The 18192-nt window shown below is 39.1% G+C and overlaps 1 protein-coding gene and 1 long non-coding RNA gene across 3 annotated transcripts; both read left to right on the top strand.

Annotated features, from left to right (window-relative positions):
* The first annotated feature begins 6 nt into the window (after positions 1 to 6).
* Positions 7 to 17122, top strand: LOC131241286 (exosome complex component RRP41 homolog). 2 transcript variants are annotated; one of them, XM_058240067.1, is made up of 12 exons: positions 7 to 112; positions 217 to 263; positions 359 to 419; positions 7115 to 7153; positions 7248 to 7315; positions 13371 to 13449; positions 13544 to 13580; positions 14200 to 14316; positions 14419 to 14504; positions 15474 to 15563; positions 16072 to 16129; positions 16629 to 17122. In XM_058240067.1, exons 1-11 carry the CDS (start codon positions 59 to 61, stop codon positions 16117 to 16119), a joined length of 726 nt encoding a protein of 241 aa, XP_058096050.1. In that variant the 5' UTR covers positions 7 to 58; the 3' UTR covers positions 16120 to 16129; positions 16629 to 17122. The 2 variants fall into 2 exon arrangements, with proteins under 2 accessions (XP_058096050.1, XP_058096051.1); XM_058240068.1 differs by lacking the exon at positions 15474 to 15563.
* LOC131241288 (uncharacterized) lies at positions 14699 to 15401 on the top strand. Its single transcript, XR_009168992.1, has 2 exons — positions 14699 to 15220; positions 15272 to 15401. It is a non-coding gene; the product is annotated as an uncharacterized LOC131241288 (long non-coding RNA).
* Positions 17123 to 18192: the final 1070 nt, after the last annotated feature.

Genomic DNA, 18192 nt, shown 5'->3' with positions numbered 1-18192 from the left:
CTCTCTCTCTCCACGCCAACACCCTTAACCCCCCCCCCTCTCTCGTTAGGAGACGAAAATGGAGTTTGTAAGCCCGGAAGGACTTCGATTAGATGGCCGTCGTCCCATGGAAGTAAATTCCCCCCCCCCTGTCACTCTCTATTTCTGATCTCCATCGCTACAGATTTTTTTGGTCCTTCTCAATTGCTTTTCTTTTTTCCATTTCTTTTATTTTAGATGAGGAAAATTCGAGCGGAGATTGGTGCAGTTGCGAAAGCTGATGGGTATTTCCCATTTTTGTTTTCTTGATTGAAAAATTGCTTTCTTTTACAAGAAATTGAAATGGGATTGATTCTGTTTCTTCTTCAAATGCCCGCAGCTCTGCTGTTTTCGAGATGGGGAACACCAAAGTCATTGCTGCAGTCTACGGGCCTAGAGAGGTTGGTTTTTCTTTCTTATCGTCGATTCTTGTTTTCCGGCTGCATTTGTATCTGAAATCATGTCGTTTGGATGCCTGCAATGTTGCAAATAAAAAATAATACACTTGAACGAAGACAACACTGAGCAAAAGTAAAATAAGGAAGAGGAAGTATTGATTTATCTGCACTATTTCATTCATTAACCAATAGCCTTTAAATAGGCAGTACACCAATGAATAGATCCAAACTAATGGCACCAAACTTGGCACTACACACATCGTGTAAATCAAACTATCCTATAGACTGGTAAAACAAAAGACCATGATCATAAAAATTGGACACGTATAATAACCATAAAACCACTAATTGAAAATATCTTATTGACCCAGACAACTAAAAGACTCAAATACTTGAGTAAATAAATTATTTCCAACATTCCCTCCCTTAAACTGAATCTTTGACAACATTCAGTTTAAAGAATATCAACTGCGAACTTCAAACTGAACCTTCCAAAGTGCAGACCCCAAGCAACTTGCTTTGCTTATGGAACAAAGACATTTTGAGAGGTTTGGTGAATATGTCAGCGATTTGGTCTTCACTTCTGCAGAAGATAAGATTAATCACTTCATCTTTCGTGAGATCCCTTAAGAAGTGATACTTAACATCAATATGTTTGCTTCTTCCATGCAAAACAAGATTTTTGGAAAGTTTAATTGCTGAACTGTTGTCACAATAAATTGAAGTGGCTCCTTGTTGCTTAAACTAAAGTTCTTCAAGAATTCTCCTTAGCCAAATAGCTTGACATGCACATGAAGTTGCAACTACGAATTCGGCTTCGGTTGTTGATAAAGTGATAATTGGTTGTTTTTTTGAAGACCATGAGACAACTCCTGAACCCATCATAAAAGCATACCCCGAAGTGCTTTTTCTATCATCTTGATCTCCAGCATAATCGCTATTAGTAAATCCCATCAAATCTGAATTTTCTCCCTTCTTGTAGAGCAGCCCAAAATTAGCAGTACCTTGCAAGTAACGAAAAATCTTCTTTGCAGCAAGAAGATGCATCTATCTTGGGTTCTCCATATATCTGTTAATAAGACTTACAACGTACATTATATCAGGTCTTGTTGTAGTCAAATATATCAAGCTTCCCACAATTTGCTTGTAAAGGGTGTTGTCAACCCTCTGTTTTTTAGGATCTTTGATGAGCTTCAAACCTACTTCAGTTGGTGTACTAACAGAATTGCAATTCTTCATTTGAAACCTGTCTAAAATTTCTCGCACATACTTCTTTTGAGAAATAAAAATTCTAGCTGCAGATTGCGTTACTTCAATACAAGAAAATGGTGCATTATTCCAAGACCAGACATATCAAATTCAACCATCATAGACTTCTTAAATTTGTCAAACATAGCACTATCATTTCTAGTATAAATAAGATCATCCACATATAAGCACACAATGATCATCTTTCCTCCATCACCAATTTTAATATAGAGTGTATGCTCATGTGGACATTTTTAAATCCCTCCTTGGAAAAATAAGCGTCTATACGACTATACCAAGCTCTCAGAGCTTGTTTTAGTCCATATAGTGTCTTTTTTAATTTATACACCTTATGCTCATCTTCAATCTTAACATAATCGGGAGGTTGATCAATAAATACCTGTTCTTCCAAGTTTTCATGTAAGAAAGCCGATTTCACATCCAATTGAAAGATAGGCCATGAGTTTTGAGCCGCCAATGCAATCACCAATCTGATTGTATCAAGTCGTGCAACAGGAGCAAAAACTTCTCTATAGTCCACACCAAACTCTTGCTTATAGCCTTTAGCTACTAAGCGTGCCTTGTACTTGTCGACTTCGCCGTTCTCCTTCAATTTTGCCTTGTACACTCACTTGACACCAATTGTTTTGTGCCCTTTTGGAAGCTCAGTCAACTCCCAAGTATTATTCCTTTCAATAGATGCAATTTCTTCATCCATCGCCTTTCGCCATTTTGATTCTTTGACAACTACTTCGAAAGTGGTAAGATTATAATCTGAGAATAGAGCAAATGTGCAAGTGGGTCCTCAGATTGGTCAATCCCAGTTACCTCATAATAGGTCATCCACGTGGGCCTTCTTCTAGCACGTTCTAGTCGTTGTTCATCTTAAGTAGCTATCGGAACTGGTTGTTGCTCATTCTCCACTGGCTGCTGCCTTCCATCTTCTTTTTCTCCATCAAAATCAGCAAGAATTTGTTGTCCAATAACGTTATTGTTCCATAGCCAGAATTGTTCTTCATCAAAAACAACATCGCGACTGATAACAATTTTCTCGGTGCTAGGATTGTATAACTTATAAGCTTTTGACTGATCACTAACACTAAGAAAAATGCATTTTTCTCCTTTCTCGTTGAGCTTCTTCCTCTTCTTATCTGGAATATGGGCATAAGCAATACACCCAAAAATTATGAAATTATCTACTGATGGTCTTTGTCTGCTCCAAGCTTCCTTTGGCGTCATATTTTGAACGGCCAGAGTGGGACTTCTGTTCAAAATATGAATGCTCCAATTGACTGCTTCGGGCCAGAAATTTTTCGGAATGCTGCTCATTAAAAGACTTCGTACCATACTCAGGATAGTGCGATTTTTCCTCTCAGAAACTCCATTTTGTTGGGGCGCCTACTCTGTTGTAAGTTGCCTCTTGATTTCAAGAAACTCACAAAAATTTGTAAATTCATACGAGTTGTATTCTCCATCACAATCTGTGCGAAGAACTTTGATTGGACTTCCAACTTCTTTTTCAACAAGCGCTTTATAATTTTTAAAAGCTGAAAAAGCTTCAGATTTCTCCTGCAAAAAATATACCCAAATTTTCCGACTATAATCATCAATGAAGGTAATTATGTATCTTTTGCCTCCATTAGATGATGGATTTGTTGGCCCGCAAAGATCAGAATGAACTAGTTTTAGCGACTGCTTTACTCTCCATGACTTTCCTTGTGGAAATTGATTACGGTGTTGTTTGCTAACAACACATTCTTCACAAACTTCAGAAGAAGCTATAATTTGATGAAGACCTGTTACCATATTTTTCTGTCGTAGAATCTTCAATCCACCAAAGTTTAGGTGACCATAGCGAAAATGCCATAGCCACGCGGCATCCTTCAATTTTGTTGAGAAGCATGAATGAGTGGTGTTGTAGAGATAAAGCGGAAACATCCGATTTGGCGTCATATTGACTAGGGCAATTAAGCCTAATTTTGCATCTTGAATTCGACATACTCCATCTTTGATAGAAATTTCGTATCCCTTTTCTTGCAGTTGTCCCACACTAAGCAGATTAGTCTTTAAATCTGGCACAAAAAGAACATTAGAGAGTGTGGATGGAATTTCCCTTGGTTTGGATAGCTACCCCTCCTTTTCCCATTACATGAACTTTAGAATTGTCTCCAAACTTCACATCATCACGGAAGGATTCATCCAAAGCAGAGAATGCAGACTTGTCTCCACACATATGATTGCTGCAGCCTGTATCTAAGTACCATAAAATCTTATTGGTTTCCTCCTTTGCATGACAAACCATCAACAAGGATACTTCTTCTTCCTTTTCTGCAAAATTAGATTTCTCACCGCGTTTATTGGACAAGTTAGTTCTACATTTTGACTGATAATAGCCATACCTGTGACGTCTGTAGCACTCAACATTAGACTTGTCTGCTGACATCGGTCTTTAGTAATTGAGTGGTGACTGTCACATCCTTGGTAGTGCCTCGTCCTCTTCCTCTCCATTGAGAACCATGAAATTGGTTATCTTCAGGCTTTTGGTGTTGGAATTGTTGTTGGTTTCTTTGATCCTTGTTTCCTCTGCCTCCTCCTCTTCCTCAGCTTGCTGAGTTCAAGGCCGAAAATTTGTTACTAGTTGTGACCTGCAACACTTGTTCCTCCTTCTCTTGCTGTTTAAATTTTTGTTTATGAACCAACAACAAACCTTGCAGCTCATCAATTGAAAGATCATCAAGATCTTTTGATTCTTCAATTGCACAAACCACATAATTAAATTTTGGCGTCATTGATCGAAGAATTTTTTCAATTACAGTCACGTCCTCCATCTTGTTGCCATGAACACGCATCTTGTTGACGATTGCCATCGTTCGTGAAAAATAATCTATGACCGACTCTCCCAATTTCATCCGAAGCATTTCAAACTCCGTATGAAGTGCTTGAAGTTGCTGCCTCTTTGCCCTTACTGATCCCTGATACTTCTTCATGGAATCCCAAATTTGCTTAAAAGTTTCTTTGCAAAGAATTATTTCCAAGGTTGACCGATCAATGGCTTGAAATAGATAGTTCTTGGCTTTGAGATCGTTCAACCGCTGCCCTTCTATCTCCGTTCTCTGCGCATCCAACATTGCCGTGCCTGCTGCTGGTTCTGTTATTCATTCTGAAACGACTTGCCAATACTCCTTAGACCTTAAGAAGTTCTCCATTAGCATGCTCCAATGGTCATAGTGACCATCAAAGCGTGGAATTACAGGTTGCACAAAATTATTTTCGGAGGCCATTGCTACTGCTACAAAAGAGTTTTGATGAAAAAATGCTGCTGCTATTTTATCTCACGAACACCCCTTTTTGGTACTCTCAACTTTACTTTTCTTACACTCTCAACTTGGCTCTGATACCACTATTGCAAATAAAAATAATACGCTTGAACGAAGACAACACTGAGCAAAAGTAAAATAAGGAAGAGGAAATATTGATTTATCTACACTCTTTCATTCATTAACCAATAGCCTTTAAATAGGCAGTACACCAACGAATAGATCCAAACTAATAGCACCAAACTCAGCACTACACACATCGTGTAAAACAAACTATCCTATAGACTAGGTAAAACAAAAGACCATGATCATAAAAACTGGACACGTATAATAACCATAAAACCACTAATTGAAAATATCCTATTGATCCGGACAACTAAAAAACTCAAATACTTGAGTAAATAAATTATTTCCAGCATGCAAAATACTTAGTCATAAAGGGGTTACAGGTAAACACTTTACAGACAAGTGTTTGGATGACAAAAATTTGCCTTTAAGGTGTTTACAAGCAGTAAACATTTTTCATGTAAATTCACCCCTTTTTTACAGGCAAAAAGCCATGTTTCAGATCAGTACAGATAATTTCTTTACAACTGAAATGACATTATATATAATAAAACACAGTGGTTGATACACACTCATGATGTGTGTGGACTACCATGATGTGCAAAGTGTATTAGGTGGGGCTCACGTGATCAATGGTTTGGGTGATCTGGCTGTTGGGTGTTTAGATTGAGCTTACCAATGGGCCCCACAACAGTGGTGATCGATGTGGTGCGCTTGGACTGTGTTACGTATCAACAGTACGTGGACTCTATTTAGTGTAGAGACTCGTGAGGGAGTAGTTGTGATGGGTTGAACTACTCTGGCCCCTCTTTTATAAATACATGTCTAGGCCAAGTTCATCAATTCACATGTAAACAATCTGCTGTCATTCAGGTCTGCATTTAAGATTCAGTTATTTAGTTTTATAATCTCCATAATTGATGCATAGATCGATCTTACATTCCACATTCAGTCTTACATAAAGAGCATCCAATCTGTCCATCATGTGCGTCCCTTGATGATCATCCGATGGGCCACATGAGAGGGAACACTTGGGATGGGATGCCCAACTTTAAAAACCTTCCAGATTTTGTGTGTGGCCACTGTGGCCCATTGATCATTCACCTTTTTTCCTCTGAATACGGACTGTCTTTTTAGTGGCTGTTTGGTGGGGCAAAATCATTTTTAAGTGGCTACCAAACAAGGCCTAAGAAAATTAGAATTTTCTCAGTTAATCTTCATTTGGCTAATCAATTGCAACTCAATTTGCTAGTTTATCCAAATTCAACCCTATGGTAAATAACTAGTCCCAAATTCTGATTACATTCATGTTAAGTTACTGATGAAAAATATATTCATTTTGTAATGCTTCTCATCTCAATCGAGAATTAAATTTGAGAATTTTCTATGATCATGCATTATAATCTATCAGTACGAGACTATATACAACTCAGATGATATTACAGACATGTGTCTTACAATAATATCACATATACGTAAATGCTCTTGCTTCCTAGCATGAATCATATTGAAGATGTTTTCATTGGTCATCAAGTGGCATGCACATTTACAGATTGAAAGTAGTTGTACTACTCCTAGCATATTAAAAAAGAAGAAGGAATAACGGTGTTGTCTCTTTCAGTGGTGTATTTCTCAGTTGAGTTGTTTCCTTAATGCGTTTGGTGCTCTTCTTTTAGTGGCGGATGGGATGCTCCCATATCAATTGTCACATGAGATATGGGACAAAAAGGAGAAAACTGAATTGAACTTAATGGGCTTCTGTTTTTTGTGCTAATGGATCCCAATCAAGCTCAGGAGCCAATCCCGATTTGGCATTACTGCCAAAATTGGCCCTTATCATTTTCTCAGTTCTCTTTAGAAAATCTGTTCAAAGTTGCAGTGGGTGGGAAGATTCAGTCATGCATGAGTTTCAATTCCTTCACAGAAAAATTCATCTTTCATATAGATCTTCTATGGTAGACACAGTGCATTATAGATAAGTTGTTCTATGCATGTCTTGTAAGTTAATGTGAAGGTAAGCCTGCATAGTGTTTTGATTGATTGGAGTTTTTTTTTTTTTTTTCCTAGGTCCAAAATAGGAGCCAACAAATTACTGACCAGGCACTGGTAACGTCCTTTTGCCTTTGGTTACTTCCATTTTCGAATGCATATTCCATGAACATTTTGTCATCACCCTTCTTTTTTCCTAATGCGTATGCAGGTGCGGTGTGAGTACAGCATGGCCAATTTTAGCACAGGAGACCGCATGAGAAGGCCAAAGGGTGACAGGTCCACCCTCTTTCATCTTCTTTTATGCCATGTCTCATAATCAAAATTTTGATCAGTTGTTCATGTTCATGATTGTGAAGGATCTGAACTTGTATGCTTGTTATACCGTATTTAGCTATTCCTATTGAAACTCAGAGTCTAAATGGTGCTGAAAGAAAATATGCATAGCCAAATAAATAGTATGAAAGTGAAAACTCTAAACGGTATGAAGGACAGGTGATTTGGATCCTGAGCTTTTGCCTTCATGATGAAGGCGCGCATTTCTGAGATGATTATATAATGCTGATGTAAGTTGTAGCATACAAACATCTGGAAACGTTTCCCATCACCAGGCATTGCTCCTCAAATAGATTGGTTATGAATTTGTACTTTAGTTTTCAGAGGAATGCATTTATTCGTAAGAATTATGGGTCAGAAATAACAGTGGACACTCCTACCTAACACCTTTGTCAATGAAGAAGCCATGCATTGTTTTGGATTCCCTATGAATGAAGGTCCACTACTGAAAATTTTATTAAAAGAAGAAGAGAAGCAAGGCAAAACAAAGCAAAGCAGCAAGACAAAACACAGCGAGACGCCAAGGCGGCGACTACACTACAGCCCCAGAAACTCCAGCAAGATGCCAAGTCATGCGTTGTTTTGGATTCCCTATGAATGATGGTCCACTAGAAAGTTATTCTTTAAAAAAAAAATGAAGAAAAGAAAAAGGAAAAAGAGAGGAGTTCTTTGGGAAAGATCTTGGCAGACAACTCTGCTAACCTGCGATGATCTAGCCCCTAAATTGGTCAGTGATAGATCTCAGACAGTAAATGATGCACTAGCCTTCAGCAATTGTTGAATTCCAAGCCCTGGGCAACCGCTTTCCAAACATTGTGGAAGATCCCCTGAGACCCTTCAACCACAAGTTTTCCATACAGCTCCTATGAAACCAAACAATGTTATCAAGGTAGTGCCTAGTGTTGCACGGCCAGAACAGCTAGTTTCTTTTAATAGTTGGCATCAATGGTGATGGTGTAATGGGGCAATGGCATTATTCACTTGGATTCCATGGTAAGAATGCTCTAGTCCAATCCACTCTACATAAGAAAGAAACTTGTGAATAGAAAGGAATACGAAGTGTAAAAGAAAGTTAGAAGACATAAACAAAGAGGATGACACTAAAATCTTTCCTTAGATGCCTTACAAATACTCCTATAAATAGGCTAAAGAAGGAGGTTACTTGGCTTGCTTAACCTCGGAGATTAGAAGACACATCAGATTTTGTGAACATGTAACACGTTAGATTAGTTAATCATCTTATTCAAGCACATCTTCCAAGGTCCAAGTGTCATGTAGTCACTTGACTCGTTTAAGTTCGACTGCTTTGGGTGAAAGTTGGGTTTAGCGTCTTGACTTACTCGAGCCCATCCATCTCCAATAGTGTGCCTCATGTGTTATCACATGCTTCTCCCACACCCTTCGTTCTCCAATGTCCGTCTCAGCACCCTCCTAGTTTGTATGAACCAATTAATTGGAAGGTAGTATGGCTTGGTGATGGAGTATGAAGATGGATTTGAACTTTGAGATTAGAAATTTGAATTAGTACCAATTTGAGAATATGGATTCGACCTTCAGATGCTCAAGTACTTCTTCAATATATTCAATAATAGCAAGAAAGTATAGACATCTATGTGGAGTGAAGAGTTGCACCACATGAAACCTAAGGGAGTCAATCCCTAATCTAGTTAGAAGCATCACATCATTACACTGTGTTTCCAATCACAGGAAACACAAAATAAGAAAGCAAATTTCTTAATTCAAGTAATTCAGTGTGATGAACACAAAATATAAAAGTAGATTTCTTAATTAAAGTAATTCAGTGTGATGCAGGACATGATTACATGATTAGTCCAAATTTCAGTGTTTGGGCTAGATGAGGTTTAGGATTGGTCAAGCAAGAGTGGATAGATATATGTGGCGGTCAATAGATCAGAAAGTTAAAGACAAGAATATGAAAGAAGGATAATGGACTGAGTCACACAACCTGAACTAGAGTCTCACCTTAGTCATCTAAATGGAGATTGTTGAGTGACTTGAGTCACACTAATCGGTCAGAGACGTCTCACCTCTGAAAGGGGTTGATGGAGTCACACCACCAAGGAAGCAACAAGTGCTGGAAAATTTTGTTCTTATTCATTCATGCCGAAAAGAGAACTAGTATACTGGTTTTATAGAAGAGGAAACTTGCTAAAGTAGCCACATATAAATTAATAATCAATTTAGGAAATCTACCACTTTATTTTTCCTATATAAGCACTTCATATTCCTAGTCCTAGACAACTAATTTAGTTTCCAATGCCACTTTGTTGTTGGAAATCCACCTTCATAAGCTCCCACAGATTTCACCTTTCTCAAGCCAACACTGTCTTTAATGACTACCTTTGTTTAATAAATATCTTATAAATCTCTAGGCACTTGGGCCTACAAGCAAGTTACGAGCCTAGGCTTGGATACGTGGATGGGTCTAGTCCTAGCTTTCGGGCGTAGGCATGGGCCTGTTGCCATTGTAGTGCCATTCATTGTGAGAGAGAGAGAGAGAGAGAGAGAGAGAGAGAGAGAGAGAGAGAGAGAGAGGTGTACTTCGTACCCTCTTTCCTTCCTTAATCCTTTCAACTCCAGTAATCCTAATTAGTTTACAATAAGGATACTTAAGCATATAGAGGCTAAATACAATTTAGGAAACTTAAGCTAAAACTCTTCATATTGTACACTGCAGGTGCATTGAGGTTTGTGTACACCATCGGTGTTGTGTACTCCTCAGGTATACACACACCTTGTGCACACTAACACTCCCCCTCAAGCTGGAGCATGAATATTGGTCATGCCAAGCTTGACACTGATGCTCTTGAGATGCACTGTATACATGGCTTTGGTAAAGACATCTACTAGCTGATCTTTTGAACGGACAAAAGGAGTACGTAGAAGCTTAGTGGCCAATTTTTCTCAAATGAGGTGACAGTCAACTTTAATGTGCTTTGTGTGCTCGTGGTGGTTGAATCCATTTTATTTTATTTTAGTAGGGATTTATAGAAAATTAAGGGTAGGAAAATGAAACCTTACTAGTGGAGGCTCTCCTTTCGCATGGCTTCCATCTCTTTCCCGGCTGCCCTTAGGTTTAGGGTTTTCTGCAGGAGTTTCCTATAGATCTCCCCTTTAAATAGAGTGGGAGCCTTGATTCTAGAAGATTCCACTAGGGTTTTGGTGGATTTGGCAAAAATATAATTACTGCGTATGGGGAATCAATTCGCTAAATTATCCCTTCACCGAGTGTGTTTTTACTAATTGGGCTAAGTGCTTGGTTTTTATTAATAATGGGAACTAAAATATTAATTTGTTTTAGTCAAGGTCTCAAGTGGTTCATGAAAATCAGGGTTGTTACATCTAAAGTGGCATGGAGTCAGATCTGATGCTCCTGGACAGAGCCGGGAGCGATTCGGCGAGACAAGGTGTGTCTAGAGGGGATTTTGGCAAGAATGGGTGGCATAGAAGTGAGCACCAGCAAGATCCAACATTAAAAACAAGTCCGGAAGCAATACCCAGTGAGTTGAGAGGTGCAGGAAGTTGATTCCGACGAGATCTAAAGGTGTTGGACTGATTCTTGTGCAGATCTGGTGCTAGAAATCAAATTTGAGAGGATTTTCGGTCAGATCCAGGGTCGATTGAGACTTCTCTGGTGAGTGGTGCTTCTAGAGAACTTCCGATGGAAAAAGAATCCTTCCGGTAAGGCTATGATGCTAGAATGGCATTTGTAGGATGATGATGGAGACTTTATCTCTCATTCACCATCCTACTGAGAGAAAAAGAATGAAATCTGATCAATTTCAAGGTCAAACGCTGCAGAGAAGAGGTTGGGTATTGTTGGGAAGAAGAAAGGGAACTAGTGAAGGAGAATTTGGATAAGAAAAAGCTCTGATTCCATGAAAGAATAGATGGAGAAAGGATAGAAAGAGAAGAGGAAGAGGGTGAGCTATATCTCATACCCTCTTTCCCTAAACCTTTATTTATAACCTTAATTCCACTATAATCCTAATTAGATTACAATAAGGATACTTAAGCATAGAGCTAGGCATCGAGTCGAGTCGGACCGAGTTAGGGATGACTCGACTTGATCTGGTTTTGAAATAGGCTTGACCCGAACTCGATCTGACTCGATACCAAGTCCGGCATGCCTAACTCGATCCGAGTCCGGTCTGGCCTAGACTGATCCGGACTGAGTCCGATCCGGTCAGAAGTATTGAGTCGGGTCGAGTTGGCACTGAGTCAGATTGAGAGATGAGGGAGGGAGAGACCGAGAGAGTAGAGAGGAGAGAGAGGAGGAGGAGGGTGATGGTGGTGGGTGGTTGCTAGGCTTGGAAGATGAGGAGGATGAGGGAGGGAGAGAGAGAGAGAGGTTAGGCTTGGAAGATGAGGAGGATGAGGGAGGAGAGAGAGATTTTGGGATCAGGTCGGGGTAGGGTTAGAGAGTCGGGTTTCGGATCGAGTTGGGTATAACCGGATCGAGTTACTAGGGAACTCGAACTCGACTCGGTTTGAGTTCGGATTGGGCGAAGCCTACTCGGTTCGGACCAACTCACCCATTCGGTTCGGGTCGAGTCGGATCTAAACAAGTAGGACGAGTCAAGTTAGCCGGATCAAGTCGTCCGGTACCCACCTCTACTTAAGCAGATAGAGGCTAAATACAATTTAGGAAACTTAAAGTTAAATCTCTTAATACTGTACAATGCAGGTGCATTAAGGTTTGTGTACACCATTGGTGTTGTGTACTCCTCAAGTGTACATACACCTTGTGCACACTGACACATTACATCAATTGTATTTCCCTCTTGCCTTTATATAGGCCTCAATGCAACATAGGAAACTTTTAGAAAGAACTTTCTAGAAGATCCAATTGTCTGCCTCCTATGAGCCCACACATTGTTTCCAAAATGGTAAAAAATTACGACTCTTTAAATTGTAATGAAAGAAATTCTCTCCTTAATGGTGAGAGAAAGATGACTCACAACTATCACTCTCTTGTTGCAATCTGAAGAGTTGTATTGTGGATATGAGCGTGGACCACCCGAAGTTAGATAACCAGGGTGCCATTTGTAAATTACAAGTATGGCCACACCTGTAAGTTGATTCCCAGCTTTTTCTTTTTAGTTATGTAATATGTATATATTCTGGTGGTTGGTTTCTAACTGCGTCATGTTTTGGACTTTTGAAACCATGTTACATTTTGCTGTTTATGCTTCTACGTATCATGACCTTTGTTAGGAAAAGTCCGTTTTAACATCCATATGTTTGAAAAGAATTGCTTATAATTAATTGAACATTTAAAACTCCGTGTATTTTGGAAGACATAAATTTTTTTATTTTTTGGCAAAATGGATTAAACATGTTTTTTTTTTTATTATATATATATATAATATAATAATAAAACAAGTTTTATATCTTTAAAAAAAAAAAAAAAAAAAAAACTTTTGGGGGCACTTTCAAATATAGAGATCGGTGGGCACCAGCCATTAATAAAATTGAGTAGAAGGTGAAAATAGTATAGACGAACTGATTTATATGATTACTTGACAGGAAAGGATTTGAGAGAGGCAAAGAACACCATTTGACTCTCTAATCTCTATATGCATTATTGTTCATACATATAGAAATTCTAATTATTTTAATTATAACTTTCAATTTTGAACTTATTTATATGTAATAGATAAACACATATATGCACATATATAGCCATTTTTTTCACTCTGATTTTTTTGAGTTCAAACTGTATTAAACCTAACCTTTTCATTCTCCAAAATTTTGTGTTTTCCTTTTTTTTTTTTTAATTTTTTTTTTTTTTTAAATTTTTAATACCAAATTTTTACTGTATTTTTAAAATCGAGACCGAGTTAAACAAGGACATTTCCCATAAATTTTTTGTTTGTTTGCTGTATGCTGTTTTGCTAACTATGATCGTGACCAAATTGAAGTATATCATCAACTCAATTTTCTAAAGTTTCATAGGTCACTTGTTATATGGCAGGCGATCCACAGAAATATCTCTAGTAATCCGTCAAACCATGGAAGCTTGCATATTGACTCACTTAATGCCTCGTTCTCAGGTTTTGCATCCGTACCAATGTCTTTTTCATTTACACCACATACTTTTTTTTTTTTTCTTTTCTTTTCAAAAACTCTCTTTAATGTGTTTTGCAGATAGACATATTTGTCCAAGTTCTTCAAGCTGATGGAGGTAGGGTTCTCTAAATGCCTCCCAGATTTGATTCCTATGAAATCTCCCTGCTGTTTCACAATAAATGTACAATGGCTTCTTAAACTGAACTGCTTCAGAGGGTGAACTTACTTATAAGCAATGGGGAGAGGTTTCTGTATGTTCTGGAAAAACCAGGGTCTTTCCCTCTTCCCTCTCTTTCATATCTATACTATATATAACATGAGTAGCTTTGGATATTTTTGCTCCTGTAAGTAGTGGGGAGAGGAAAAACCTTCAGTTTTTTAATCTGTGTAGCCCTTCAACCTGAAGGCGTTTTTGTTCTTCCAACTCATTCCTGGGAGTAGCCTGCATCCACTTCTTCTCTTCTATGCATGTAGCGCGTGTAGTGTTAGGGAACCCATGTGAAATGTGCTTTGGAGTCCACTGATGAATCTGCAACATACACACTGTTTCTTTCTCTTTCTGCATGTAACCTGCATGCTTGTAGCTACACTCTTTCCCTCAGTCTCTTTCTGTTTCTCTCTCTCCATGTGCCACACTCCTAGTGAAATATATGGATGCATATGGACGCCCTCCCCCCCCCCCCGATTGTCCATGCTTGTGAAATCAATGTAAATGGTAATCATCCTACTTGCAGGAACGAGATCTGCATGCATCAATGCTGCAACATTGGCCCTTGCAGATGCCGGGATTCCAATGCGTGATCTTGTCACATCATGCAGTGCTGGATATCTTAACAGCACTCCTTTGCTGGGTAAAGCTTTTTTTGGTTTCTGATTTTCTTTAAAAGAACCATACAAGAAGATTATTGAAGATTTCTATATAGGCTCATTGTCGTTAACTGTTATATGGGCAGACCTGAACTATGTAGAAGATAGTGCTGGAGGTGCAGATGTCACCGTAGGGATCCTAGCAAAGATGGATAAAGTGACTCTTCTTCAGGTCTCAAAACAACAATAACTCTACTGTGATTGATTGCTTCATGTTGTGAACATAAGATACAAATCATAAAATTGTCTTTCTTTGTGGTCTTACTGATTTTGAGGACAAAGCTTGTTCTGGGGATTTGAAACAAGCGTACATGAATATGGCCCATCATCTAGTGAGCATGGTTTGGGTGTGAGATCATTTTTTATTTTTTTTCATGTGTCAGCATATTTTTAAAATGTTACCTTTTCATCTTCATAAAAATCGATCACTACATATAAGCGAACCATTACTTTCAATCTGTGCATACAATTGACTGTAGTTGAGGAGTACCTGTTAGTTTTAAAATAATTATTGTTGAATGTTATATGTGTGGTGGTTGTCTAATCCCAGTGTATAGGCTACATGTGCCCATGTGGCTCAGTTATGTGAGATCCAAGCCCCCCATCAGGTCAGTCCCACCACATACATGTGTTGCCTGAAAAATCAGGCTGGTCCACTCATCGTGTGGGCCGCAACGTTGTGAACAAATGCATGGTTTAGCTTGGTCTGTGTGACAGCCAATGACTCAAGGCCTTATTTTCGGGCTGGGGCATCTGCATGGTGGGACCCACCTGATGGGAGGTTTGGATCTGAATTGTACAAGTCTTGAAATAGCAAACCTCTTATGTGCATATATGTTTACATGTACATGCATTTGTATATGCATATATTACCATGCTGGTTGGATGGTTTTATGGTGGTAGTTATTGATTCATGCATGAAACACCATCTTATCCAAGGTCCTGTGAAGAATACGTTGGAATTGCCATCCTCTTGGCCTCCATCCTGAAATGTGCACCGCACACCAGCTATGGGCGGCGGAACATTATGGCCTTTTCACTTGCCTATTTTTCCTTTTCTTTGTCATTGTTTCCCCGAACCCTTTTTTTCTTATTAAAGTTTTACCACGTGATTATCACACCCATATTGCTCAAATTTCAGATGGATGCAAAACTACCCATGGATATCTTTGAAAATGTCATGGAACTTGCAACAGAAGGATGCAAAGCAGTTGCTCATTACATTCGGGAAGTAAGAAGCTGTCAATTCATTTAACTTATGAGTCGAGATCATCTTTTTTTATTTTATTTTCTTGTGTTTTGTAAGGGTGCATTTGGAAGCACTATTGATTGTATTGCAATTATTCAGCTGCAAAGGTGGAAATCAGGGGGAAAAAAAAGAAGAAGAAGAAACTGTTATGTCCTTAGCATCCATATTGAGGATCTGGGCTCCAAATTGCAATTACGTTACTTTCAAGTTAGATTTGGAATCTGAGGGCTACTTCATCATGACACATGATTTTGTCATTTCCTCTTCATTAAACTGCTTCTTTGCACTTCAATTTGCTATTGCATTCAAAAGCTTGCCTTGGCACAAGATGATTCACTGTCCCTCCCCCACCCCTTGTGCGTGCGCCCACAGTCTCTCGCGCCCTCTCCCCTCTCTCTCTCTCTCTCTCTCTCTCTCTCTCTCTTAAGAGCATGCAATTTTATCCAATTTGTTGGTCTTTGCTCATGGGTGTTTGTTGTTTTGTTCACAGGTGCTGTTGGAGAATACCAAACAGTTGGAGTATCGACGAGGCATATAGTTTCCGTCAGGTTAAGATTCCCAAGTTCTTTATTGTCATTGGAACTGATGAATTCTCCTTACCTGAAAATGTCACTTTGTTCAAGTATAATGCATTTTTGGAGATCCAATCCCTGTTTAGCTGTGAGGACCATTGACTAAAAATTTAAACTTGGACCCAACTTGGAAATCAGGCTTTGGATCTGAGAATTGAATCCATGATCCATTCTGGGCGACATGGGATCAACAGTCCGGGTCACCAAATGTGGCTTGAACTTGTACCAACTCAATGCTTGAAGACTGCATATCCTCACCTTGAGGATTGCATTATTCCTCTTAGGAAATTGGGCTCTGAACAACTCAAGCCTGTCCCCAACAACTTGACATGATCCATTTTGGTCAAGTCAGTGAGTTTGTGGCCACTGTCACAAGTCCCTGATCCCAACTGACATCTTTTTGAAGAACAAGAGAAAAACCAGAAAATGCATTCAGTGACAAATAACTGGGCTGCTTGATATTTATTCCATGCAGATGCACCTTTACCGCTCCAATCACCTAACACATGATGGCGATGCAGCTCAACTTCAAATGATCTTTCAATCCTCCCTTGGCTGTTTTGTGGGGTCTTGTGAAAGCTATAGTTCTCTCAACCCGCATGATCGTTCATTGCTCTTACAGCATGAACATGGTGGACCTCCTGCCTATACTACGATGACAGGATCACTAGCATGCAATTTCTGCCAACTTGGAATTTTATGGATCACTAAAAGCGATCTCCACCAACTTGGGTTTTATGTCATTCTGAAAATGCGCTTTGTAGTGTAGCTTGTTTGCAGTTTTGCATCCTTTGTTGCTCCTTTCAAGTTATGTGCAATTACAGTAAAACGTGTGGTTTTCCTTTTAATAGATATACTAAGGTGTATCTGTTAGGGGGCTGTTTGAATACCACCAAATAACTAAACTTTTTCTACTTACAGCCGTAGACAAGTGACTTATTTCGGATGAGTAAGTTTGGTTTATGATTAGTTATATCTAGTCATGAGATGGCCCTTAGAGTTAATAGTTTAGCAGACCGGTTTTCAGTGCTATGGATTGTGCCGGAGATATTAATATGCTGCTTTGGTCATAGACATGCTGTGCAGCTCCTCATGTGGTGAGCAGAACCACTGATCTGGGGGGCCACTATGTGGACAGCTCACGTCCTGACCATGAAAAAGAAAAAAAAGAAGTAAAGAAGAGAGGCAGAGAGTTGTTTTGGCCTAAAGCCTTCCTGATGAGTGCCATCACATAAACAGCCTCTGATCTCCTTCTTATGTTGTGATGTTTGATTGTGATGGAACCACGTGCAGTAAACAATGCATGAATGCTGAACAGGATAATGGAAACGAAACCAAGTTGCAGATTATAAGATTCAGGGAGGCATTTTAGAGCATTTCCTACATGCTGAGAAGTGCATGCAATACATGTAAGAGTTGGTGAAGCAAAAAGGGTGCCTTTGGATGCTCAATTGAAAATAATTGCAATTTATTCCAACCATTATAGTGGAAATGGCACAAGTGGGGACGTGCGATTCTGACCCATGATGTCAACCAACCGACAATTTCAATTCCATGCATTTCAAACTGGGCTGCTGTGATAGTTTACTGCCATTTTGAAAATGGTCGTTGCTCATCCTCACATGTGGTGCCAGACACACTCAGGCAAAATATGGTGGGATTTGACTGGATGACAAGCTGCTGTTAGAAATGTGGCCCGGTTGAGTGTGGGTGAAGGCAAAATGTGGTGGAAATTAATTAGAAGGCAAGCTGCTGTTAGAAATGTGACCTGATCAAGTAAACCATATTTTCCGTCGGCCTGGGCCTCATCTCTGATAGTGGCCCATCATCCAATCAAAATTTACCATGTCAAGTAGGGGCAATACCTAATCTCCCCTGATGCACAACCATCAAAACCCAACCTCATTGTGACTACCATCAATACCTAATTGTCAATGGAGCATTTATCTAGGATCACACACTAATCATGAAATCCTAACAATCTCTACCACATAAGGACAGCAGGTCTTAGACATTTTAGCCCCTACAATTATTTTCAT

The sequence above is a fragment of the Magnolia sinica genome, chromosome 3 (assembly GCF_029962835.1).
Source record: "Magnolia sinica isolate HGM2019 chromosome 3, MsV1, whole genome shotgun sequence".
In the NCBI taxonomy this organism is placed as follows: domain Eukaryota; kingdom Viridiplantae; phylum Streptophyta; class Magnoliopsida; order Magnoliales; family Magnoliaceae; genus Magnolia; species Magnolia sinica.
The sequence above is the reverse complement of the archived record's forward strand: the minus strand, read 5'-3'. Positions and strand labels throughout refer to the sequence as shown.